The sequence below is a fragment of the Sebastes fasciatus genome, chromosome 9, assembly GCF_043250625.1.
Source record: "Sebastes fasciatus isolate fSebFas1 chromosome 9, fSebFas1.pri, whole genome shotgun sequence".
In the NCBI taxonomy this organism is placed as follows: Eukaryota; Metazoa; Chordata; class Actinopteri; order Perciformes; family Sebastidae; genus Sebastes; species Sebastes fasciatus.
In genome coordinates this window covers 21,786,016-21,797,274 of record NC_133803.1, presented here as the reverse complement: position 1 = coordinate 21,797,274, position 11,259 = coordinate 21,786,016, and the positions used below count along the sequence as shown (strand labels likewise).

The window sequence follows — 11,259 nt, the reverse complement described above, 5'->3', positions numbered from 1 at the left end:
TGAGTCCAGCCCATTCAAATCCATCCCATTCAGCAGGAGGGGACGGCCCTGCTGGCAGCATCACTGGTGGTACTGTGTGTGGGACTGGTGCCATGCTGCTGGTCCAGCTGGCTCCTAGACGGCTGAAACATGCAGTCGACCAAGCTGAAGGGTCAAACAGGTGTCACCGCTGATAGGAAGGGGATGCAGTGAATAGGAGGACACAGTTGTAAAAAATGAATTTAAAAAAACGTATTATACAAAAACCTTTAAAGGTCCCATATAATACTCATTTTCAGGTTCATACTTGTATTTTGTGTTTCTACTAGAACATGTTTACATGCTGTAATGTTAAAAAACAACTTTATTTTCCTCATACTGTCTGTCTGAATATACCTGTATTTACCCTCTGTCTGAAACGCTCCGTTTTAGTGCATTTCAATGGAATTGTAACAGAATTGCTTTGCTAGGCAACAGCTTGGGTCCATGTGTACTTCCTGTCAGCTGATGACATTCACATACACTGCAACCAGGAAATAAACTGGGACACATTTAGAATGTTTACGTTTAAAATTGTGTCAAGGGTCTAAATATTGTATATTCGTGACATCACGAATGGGCAGAAATCCTGACAGCTTGTTTCAAATGCAGAGTTTCTGAATACGGGCTGTGTGTATTTCCCTGTGGATTGAGTGTTTCAATACTTTCACAGTATTTGTATAGTACTTAAGTCTGCTTTATAATAAACAAACATGAAAATCTCACTTTTTTTATAATATGGGACCTTTAATGAGAAGTTAAAGTCTCTGAGGCACTAACAAACTCTATTACTCGGCTTCCAAGACAGCTGGGAGAAGGAGCCTGACAGTTCTCGGTAGGAGGAAACCATCCCGGGGTCGTTCAAAGCTCTCAGTGAAGTGATAAAAAGGCTTCAGGCTCCACATTAAAGCGCTGACATACTGTGAGATTACCAGCGAGCAGAGAAACCTCAGGCTGACTTCCACCAACAGGAGGGAAAACTCTGGGAGACATATCACATCTTGGCAACGCATCAGGGTTCCCACACTTACTTAGACACTGACGTTTAAGATCTCGCTTGGTGGAATTCACTGTGTTATAATTGCAGGGTTAAGGAAAGGGCAACGCATAACATTAGTCTTGATCTTGTCAAGTATTTTCAAGCCAATTCATTCATCTAAGAACTTTAAACAAAGTTTTTTTTCAAATCAAGGGCTGCAGGAAATTCTCAAATCAGTCACATACAATCTAATTTAAGAATAAATAACAAAAACGCAACTATGAATAGAAAATTGTTGGATTTATTTCTCAGAAAGTGGTTCAGATTTGCTATCAGATAGTATTCATGACATGTGGCCGTGGTTCCCATCCTTTTTCCTAACTGACGACCCTAAGTGACATATTTTAGGGATATTTCATATTATATTCACTGATTATTTCCTGTGAATAGTATGTATAGTAATGTATCAGAGATGAGTTTTCCTGCTATTTTTAGGAACTTTTAATACAATTCTCTGTATTTTTTCATTTTTAACAAGCATACATACTTAATAGTTGCAGTGTTTTCTTCTCCCTGATGCTTGGCCTTCTATCAGCTCTTTGGTTGTTTTAACTGTGTACTTTTCTTATTCAGGACGAGGCTGTTTAGCAGAGAGGGAACGCTTGTCTGAGCTTGTGTTCCGGTTCTTGCCCGAGCCCTTATCCTGTTTATACCTCAAATAATAATACAAACTTTAAAAATAACAATTTCATTTAGTTTTCTTCACAGAAATGAATGAAATGCTGAGATATAGGCCAACTGTGTATTCTTATATCTTTTTATTACACGGCTTTGTTGAATATTCGATTCTGATTGGTCAAACATGACCTTCTGCGGTCTGTTATTTCTTCATAGCAGACCGTTGCTACGTATAACAGACCGTTGCTATGGGCACAGTTCTGATCTCGAACTCTGGCGCTCCATTCTTGTGTGAAATTATTGATTTCTTCAGTAAGTAGCCGTGTAATCAGCGAGATAATGTATAGCTAGCGGGTTATTGTTATGGAATAAACCCCGACAGGGTGATGCAAGACCTGCATTGCCCGGTCGGGGTATTTCACAACAATGAGCCGCTAGGTGTACATTATCCCTTAATTAAAAAGTTGTCTTACATAGCTTAAAATCAAGAAGGCCTCGCGACCCCCCACGAAGCTTTGGCGACCCCTAGTAAAGGTCCCAGGTTGGGAACCAGTGACATATGGGATTGTTTAAGAATCAGATCCAAACACCATCCAATGCACATTCAACCAAAAATTACTATTTTATTCTATTTCCGCTAATTTCCTGATGAATTCTATGATTTGTGAACTTGTGATCAGATTCTATTGTTTACATTTATTATAAATGATGAAAGGAATAACATGTAAAACAATGCAAAAAAAAAAAAATCAAAAATATAATTACAAGACATTCCAGTTCTTTTGAGCTTCACTAAAAATGCAATCAAAGACAGAAAACACCCATCTGAGAATTGTGCAAAAACCATTATAACCAAATCACATTATCTAGACACTCATTCTAATCACTGTAAACAACATTATAAGATGATGTTGGCAGCTCAAACCTGCAGAGGTCGACTGAAACACAGAGATGCAGCCGGTTCTGCAGACGAGTCCTGCATGGCACCAGAGAACATTCAGGAAGACCAGGATTAATTAAGCAACCCAGGTCAACCTCGTCATTTATTTTTATATATACAATCTAAAAAGTTGAACATTTTCATGGTTGTGTTTCTCAGCACTCTGAGACCATAAATGACTCTCTTGTGTTTTCTCTGCAATGGAAGAGAAAAACACACTTGGATCTCAAAGCTGAACAATTAAAGCAGCAGCCAGTTCTAATTGTTTTTCAAAACTTGGTATGAACAAAAAGTCATCCCTAAACAAGTCACATGACTGAAATCATGTTAGTAAGATAAACATGTCACCCTGTTTCCCAAAGCTTTAACCAACACCTCGCATTGCAAGTAAATCTCAACAGGCAAAACCATTAACATGAAAATAAAAATGATTTTTTTTTTTTTAAAACAGTATAATCATGTCATTTCAAGCCCAACAGACCTACTTATAATATTTCTATTTTGGAGAAAAATAGAAATGCACAAAATATCTTATAATTTGCAGTAATAAACCAATGAATGGCACAGGAAGACACAAATATCTCAAACATAAAAGGAGAAATAATCCAGAACGGGTGACATTATTGCAACAGAAGGGGAGAGATGAGGTAAGTTTTCTTGGCCACATTTAGGAGGAACTGAGGCGACACCAATGTTAGGAACACAATGAGGGGAAACATACAGCAATCTGTCTCTGGAAGATCAAGAATCAACTACTTGGATTTTAAAAACAAACTGGAAAAAACACACACTTTGTCTTTGGGTCGGATGCAGACAGTGTGGGAGGCTGTCTGGTAGAGTTGTCGGTGATCACCGTGGCTCAGAGAACGAGCCAAAGGAAGGAGCCTCTCTGGGTCGGCGAACACATCAGCTGTTGTTTCCGGTGTAGAGATCCACAGTGCTGGAGCTCAGGCCTCGGCTCTCCCTGAAATTACTGCCGCCCGGAGTCTGACAAAGAAACAGAAGAAGACAAAATACAGAAGATATAAGAGGGGAACGATGTGAAAGTTAAGGGGAGACACCCCAGATGAATAGAATAAACATGTTTAACTAATAGATATCACCATGAAACTACCCCAGTTGCTTACTTACATTAAGGTAATTGTATTTGTATTACAAGTTTTCTGAAAGTTTATGTTTAAATATGAAAATGATCTAATGCTAACAGTTGGATGACTTTAGGGTAAATCTACAGACGCAAATAGACAAAGTGTAGTAAAACAAAACTCCTGAGTATTGTGGATGTTTTCTTTCTACTTGTCTAAAGAAGACATTTTATGGAAGCAAAATAGCCCCAAATCTCAAAATTGACAAGTACATGAAAAATTATGTTTTTGCCTGTATAGTGTGTCTCCCCTTAAAACATAACATTTCCAATAATACAGCCCAAATTGAACACAATGTAAAAGACTATACAAACTGTTGCTCACCTGGAACGGGTCATCACTGGTTTTGTTCAGGTAATTCAAGGAAGCAGCTCGCTTCATGCTGTTAAACAAATAGTAAGAAAAATAAACAGTCAGTGAGATCAGGGTAGGGGTACAACATTATTATGCATGAAGCTGGAGAGTTCGTTTCTAAACTAATATGAATCTACTTGCTTCCCAAAGACATGACTTACTCCTTCAACAAGGAGTATACTTTGCTTTAAATGCCTGCTATCCATCATAACAGAGGATCTCTTCTGTTCTTACGTGGTGCTGCGAGGTTCAGGCGGTCCATTGCCCTGCAGTTTCTTCACCAGCAGCTCACTGCTGCGACGCAGGACGTCCCGGAGCTTCCCCAGAGAGCCGCTACGCTGGAGCGCTCCACTGCCATCCTGCAGACACACACAGAATCATCAACCATCCATTCAGCACGGAGGATGTGGGCACAAGAAGTCAGAGTGCAAATCTTTTTCTTAACTTTTGCAGAAGCATGTTTGTGTTTTGCATTAGTTGTTGTGTAGGCCAGTCCTGTTATGAATGGTTGGTTGCAGCCAAACAGCATGAAGTCTAAAAGGTCTATACATGAAATGACCAGTACAACTTTTTAGAGAGCAATCAATGAGGCGATACGGAAATATTTAGCTAGATATGTACATGTGTGCAATGTTAATGAGAGCAGGCAATGCCACCACCATTTCATTTCCTGATAACTGACCTTTAAACATCATTTCCGTCACCCTGTAACCACCATGTAAATGCCCATTTGTAAAGTTACACCACAAGAATCCACCGTAGTAACTTTTTCACATCCATCAAGCAGGTCACTCGTGTGAAGGTGTCATTCTGGTCAAAGTGTTGTGCTGTGTGTTATTTTTCATCTATAGTAACTTGAGTTTAATTTATTATTGAAAGATAATCAGCAACTATTCTGATTAGGGATGCAACTAACGATTGTTTTCATTGTTGATTATTTTCGTGATTAATCGATTAGTTGTTTTGGTCCATAAAATGTCAGAAAATGGTGAAGAACGTCGATCAGTGTTTCCCAAAGCCCAAGATGACGTCCTCAAATGTCTTGTTTTGCCCACAACTCAAAGATATTCAGTTTACTTTCATAGAGTAAAGAAACCAGAACATATTCACATTAAAGAAGCTGGAATCAGAGAATTTTTACTTTTTTTCTTAAAAAATGAGATTAAGCGATTATCAAAAGTTGTTGCCGATTAATTTAATAATTGACAACTAATCGATTAATCGCTCCAATTCTGATTATCGATTAGTCATTTATGTCATTTTTAAAGCAAAAAATACCAAATATGACTTTGTTTCAGCATCTTAATGGGGAGTATTTGCTGCGTTTCTTTCTCTTTTGTGACAGGAAACTGAATATCTTTGGGTTGGAGTCTGTTGGTCACCGTGGTCTTCAGAATAGCGTGATCAACCCTATATTCTGATTATTTATAGAACAAACGATTACTCAATTTATCCATAAATTAACCGGCAGATTAATCAATTTATCCATCCATCCATTAATTTTTAGATTAGTCTTGTTTGTCACATACCAGCTGTCCTGCATAGTGTGTGTTTTGATTATTAACTAACAGTAATCACAGTGTGTGTACCGTCCTCTGGCATAACAAAATACTGTAGAAACAGTGTTTGAGGAGTCATCATCATAATGCAATACAGGCGTATCACCAGCAGAGGGGACTGTGGGTAAATCAGATGATTTACATGTATCTAAATATCTCTGGATCTCCATCCGACGCAGAGAAAAGACGAAACTTCACAAATGAAAAACTTTATTTGAGAATACCAACAAGTGTTGATGCAATAGTCTTCACAATGCAGAATGGTAAATATATATAATGCAGTCCTACTTACTAAGATAGTGCTTATAGACCTTACCATTTATGTTCTTCCACATTAGGAAACTGAAGTCACACTATATATGTCGAGAATAGACAGTTCAATAAATAAGCATTCCACTAACACAACAATATTGTCATAATTATGTGATGTACACAGTCAATTTCTTTTTGATCAGAGTTGCATTAGAAGTAATAGGTGTACTCGTTGGAAGGAATGAAGAATCAAGGCAAGTAGCATACCGAAAAGCCGTATAGTGAATGCACTTGTCAAATCTATAAATACAGCCTACAATTACACGTTAAAGATGTTAAATTTTACATTCAGTTAGTTAAACATCTGAAAATAACATGTCGATCTTGAGGAAACACTCGCACTTGTACTTTTCGGTGTCTAAAAACGTGATCCACCAAAGTGACAATGTTTACTTGCAAACAACTTACTGTGTAAGAAAAAAAGGCAACACACTCCATTAAGCTTTTGTGTCCAAAATACAGTATCCATAGCCAGATCGGGCACTGTGACTGTACCACCAAAACATACACAAATACACACTAACACTACTGTGGAATCCAGGCCTCCACTGATAATAACACTATAGCTTCTAATCTACTCCTGCACCAACAAATACAAAGGCAAGTCTGGGCATTTACGTCCATTATTTCTGATATCTGCTATTATTTCGCCATCTCTCTCAGGTGGTCAGTTATCTGTGCTCGATGCTCCGGTTGGTCTCAGCCGGCTTTACAGCATCAGCCAGTGTTGCCAATTCCCTTTGTAAATGCTACGGTGTACATAATGTACCAGCGTAGAGCCTGTGTGTGTGTGTGTGAACACTATCAAACCAAGGACACTGACGCAGGTAAGAGCAACTTGAACATAAATTACTATGGCAACAACAGCTTGCTGTGATCTGACCAATTTTGCTGTCAACTGATGTTAACCCTTCTGAGGCCTGTACTACGAAGTGAGTTCAACGTATCCAGGGTATCTTCTCGTTATCTGGCTTGACTAACCCTAACAACGGTGATCACGCTAAGCGGTTATCAACTCGGTAAATCAAATCTGGGTTTCTCAAACTGGCTGTGAGCGCGTTCACATAGACGGGGCGGTGTTTGCAGCATGTGAGTGATGTATAAATAGCTTTTAAAACAGAATAGATGAAGAGATTACACTTCATTATAGCCTTTGGTAAATATGTGGCGTGTAAGAATAGACATTTCAGCCTTCTTTCAGCTGCATCCCCGACTCCGGCGGTGTGAAACAGACTTGGGATCAAGTAAAAAAATAAATATAAAAACATAATTCAAAGCGGTAAGCACTCACAGCACACATCCAGATGTCCTTCCTGCATTTGGCAGTTGCTTTAAGTCTGGATTATGACTTCTTTGTATTTGTGTAATATTATCATGAGATCTGCGCACCGAGCTCTGATTGGTCACCGATCTCTTATCTGGAACATAACCTGCTGCCACCGTCATAGGACTGAAAACCGAGGGTTAAACCTGAAGTTACCTCGCTCACCTCCTGCTTCGTAGTACAGGCCTCTGGTCTTTCAACACAGGCAACGCTACGGCATTAGTTGACTAACTACTGCCTTAATATTCCGCCACAAAATAATCCAACACTTAAAAAAAAATGTAAACAAAATGATACAAAATTGAAATTAAAAAGGAAATATATCTATAAAAACAAAAATAAAATGGCAATGCTCCCTTCTCATTTCCCACCAACTAGGCAGCAAAAAGAAATGACATATTTTGATTAGCATGTGAAGCTATACAGTACCGTTTATTTCCAAACTGTTTAGGCATTTGATCTCATTAGGTAGGTTAAGGTAGTTAAAAACAGAAACGGCAACAAAAAAAAACACGTTTCTTTAAAATCACAAGATACTATTACGGCTAAATACAGGCACCAGGTTGGAAGCTAGCTTTGAGGTCAACTTGCACCTGTTGTAGAAAGAGACTGCAAGTGCAAACAAAACAGAGCGAGACCAAAGCAGAGCAACTGCGGAAATGAATCATTTTGTAATATATTGACTCTATAGCGATTGTGACGTCTTATCTGACTGGGTCAGAGTGATCTCTGGAGCCGAGGCTGCCGTCAAACATGACACTGATACTCAACATCTTTCATCTTTTGCCTTCTTCCAATAAATTACTTTTCCTGCTCCTCTTATCTAGCCAAATAAATCTACTATGCACCTATGAAAAATTACAAATGGGTGTTGGGAGAGAGGAAACATGTGCGAGTGGCTTCCTCACAGGGAAAAGATTTCACACAATGATTTTTTTTTTTTATGTTAAGTGAGAGAAAGAACGATTTCTGAAATGGTGGACGACACACAGGGTTAGTGAGAGGAAAGGATAGAGAGAGAGAGAGAGAGAGAGAGAGAGAGAGAGTGAAAGGAAAAAGAGAGCAGAGATGAGAAGACCAAACGTCCCAGCAGTTGAACAGGTGACAGAGGCGACAGCCGGGAGGAGGCTTTCTGAGTCTCCGCCGGAGGAGCCGTTGTTGTTTTTGTCGGGTAAGAGAAGGCCAGAGGGAACGACAACACACATCCTTTTGCTATTGTGTTGGGGAAGGAGAGAAGGATGGAGGAATAATCTTGATGGCTTAGGCCTGATAAAAGAGAAAGAGAGAGAAACAAGACAAAAACGGCACACATTGTAAGATTAAGAGCTCTGGGTTGGGTTGCCTACGCTAGACTACACACTGAGCTTCATCCCTTTTATACACTTATCTGCACTAGTATCTATCCTGCACCAAGTTGACTGTATTAACTGCAGCTTAGGGTCTGGTTATAGTTTATTTTAGGGCTGTCAACGTTAACGCGATGATAACGCATTCACGCAAATGTGTTTTAACACCACTAATTTCTTTAACGTACTAACACGACTTCTGATTTCTAGGTTATAGCGGGCTGAAGTACTGTCATCATATGAAACTAGAAAAACTAAGGAATCTGTTGGTACCAACCCTTCAGTACTAGCTTGCCTTGAAGGAGGCTAAATAACGCTCCAAACTGGCATGGCCATTTTCAAAAGGGGTCCCTTGACCTCTGACCTCAAGATATGTGAATGAAAATGGGTTCTATGGGTACCCACGAGTCTCCCCTTTACAGACATGCTCACTTTATGATAATCACATGCAGTTTGGGGCAAGTCATAGTCAAGTCAGCACACTGACACACTGACAGCTGTTGTTGCCTGTTGGGCTGCAGTTTGCCATGTAATGATTTGAGCATATTATTTATGCTAAATGCAGTACCTGTGAGGGTTTCTGGACAAGATTTGTCATTGTTTTGTTTTGTTAATTGATTTCCAGTAATAAATATATACATATATTTGCATAAAGCAGCATATTTGTCCACTCCCATGTTGATAAGAGTATTAAAAACTTGACAAATCTCCCTTTAAGGTACATTTTGAACAGATAAAAACTATGGACAATCATGCGATTAATCATGATTAAATATTTCAATCGATTGACAGCCCTAATTTTTTTTTTATAAACCCCGGTTGAAACAAAAATGACGTGAAAATGCAGCAGCACAGGAGTTGTGCTTCTCTGTGAAACATTACGTCCGTCTCAGGAGCTGCACTACAACAAGCAGGTCAGTGATGCAGTAGGTTGGTGGTTGCAGTCACCGTGACTCAGCTGTTTCTCTCTCCTCTCTGGGTACCAGGAAGCCTGGACTTGGCACACTGCACCCAGCCAGTGACTGTGCACTGCAGACGTGGGACATCTGCAAGCATCAGCACTGATGTAGCCATTACGTTGATGATGAGAGGGATTGGCATTGTGAATCACCATCTTTATATACTGCATTTTGCATTTAGAAATCCTGCATTAAGTCATCCTTAGTAAGATGATGAAAGCATTATGTTCATCCTTCAGTACTAGCCTCAGCTTGCCTTGTGCTCCATTGCCTTAATAAAGACCTAATTATCTAGCTTATCTATTATGTCACTATATACCAACCCACCGAAGCGTATTGTGTAGAAAAAAGGGAGAGTACAATCCACTGAGTGAGAAAAGGAGATTTGATTGACAGGCTGATTGGTTGTCATGGCATGAATCATCATCAAGGAAGTAGGTTAGTGACACGTAGAAAAAAGGAAAAGGATGAAATCTAGAAAGCATGCGAACAAACAGGCAGCACATTGAAGCGTGTAGCCGAGAGAGCAAAGCAACTGTAGACACAAACACACTTGTAAATCCAACCATGCATAAAGAGACACGTACGTACATACTACCAATTAACCTGAACACAACCACTAATTTGCTTTCAGCGTTACTTCCTTGTGTACATCCACTTGTTCAACACAAACTAAGTAAATGAGCTTCTGTAAATTAGTCCCATCTAAATAATGCCATCATGAAACAGCAGGAATTTATTCTAATGCAGAATTTGGAGTATATGAACCACTCCTATAGCCTCAGTGACTTTCTGAGAGTAGAATGAAGACATGTTGGGGCAAAGCTGTACAGTAGGGGAGGGGTAGCTCTGACGTGCCTATCACATCATCTCTCAGCAAATATCTACACACAAGCAGACAGGACTTTACAAGCCTATTTTCTAAAACACAAGAACACGTTTGCAGCTTTGTAAATGACTGGATGGATGGAACTTTGTTAAGAAATCTTTTAGTCAAAAGCTCAAATGTTTTGTGACAAATTAGCTAAGGATGCACCGATACCGGGTCGGATGTCGGGCCGATACTGACTTAAATAGCTGGATCGGATATCGGTGACAATGGGGTCGATCTATTCAATTCTATGTTTATATACTATGTAAATTTTATACTGGAATTTTAATTCCTGTTTAAGTTTTGACCAATTTGTCGCTGCATTAAAAGGTTTACACTTGAACTGTAATTCCTGTTAATTTTGAAGATTTTTTACTAATTTGCTGGTGTACGATTAATTATTTTAATAATAAATGACAATTCAAAAAATTTATATTTATGTATTTATTTGATACATTTTGTTTTACAAAGTTAGTAAAGCAATGTTTAAGTCAAGTCTGATGTTGCCTTACACATAAAAGAATGATCCCAGTCACTTCCACACAGTGAGGCATACAGCTTATTAATTAAACACTGGTATCGGATCGGTACTTGGTATCGGGCGATACCCAAAGCCTAGGTGTCGCTATCGCTATCGGGACTGAAAAAGTCAGATCGGTGCATCCCTAACATAAGCTTTCAGAAACTTTAAAAGCATGAAAATGTCATGAGTTTCCGTTTGAACTGTGTACATTTAGTTTCTACTGCTATAGTCGTGACGTGGATAATGAAATG

General features: G+C 39.1%; 1 protein-coding gene across 7 annotated transcripts in view; it reads right to left on the bottom strand.

Moving 5' to 3' along the window:
• Positions 1-2,274: 2,274 nt before the first annotated feature.
• The window catches only part of klc1b (kinesin light chain 1b), a 32,939-nt gene continuing 23,954 nt past the window's right edge, over positions 2,275-11,259 (bottom strand). For 5 of the 7 annotated variants that reach the window (XM_074646658.1, XM_074646662.1, XM_074646661.1 and 2 more), the window contains 3 exons: positions 4,349-4,473; positions 4,085-4,142; positions 2,275-3,602 (listed from right to left, as the gene is read on the bottom strand). In XM_074646658.1, coding sequence (XP_074502759.1) covers positions 3,522-3,602; positions 4,085-4,142; positions 4,349-4,473 — 264 coding nt within the window. In that variant the 3' untranslated portion in view covers positions 2,275-3,521. Of the gene's footprint in view, positions 3,603-4,084; positions 4,143-4,348; positions 4,474-5,866; positions 8,576-11,259 lie in introns of those variants that run through there. The other 2 variants (XM_074646664.1, XM_074646665.1) reach the window with 1 other exon arrangement.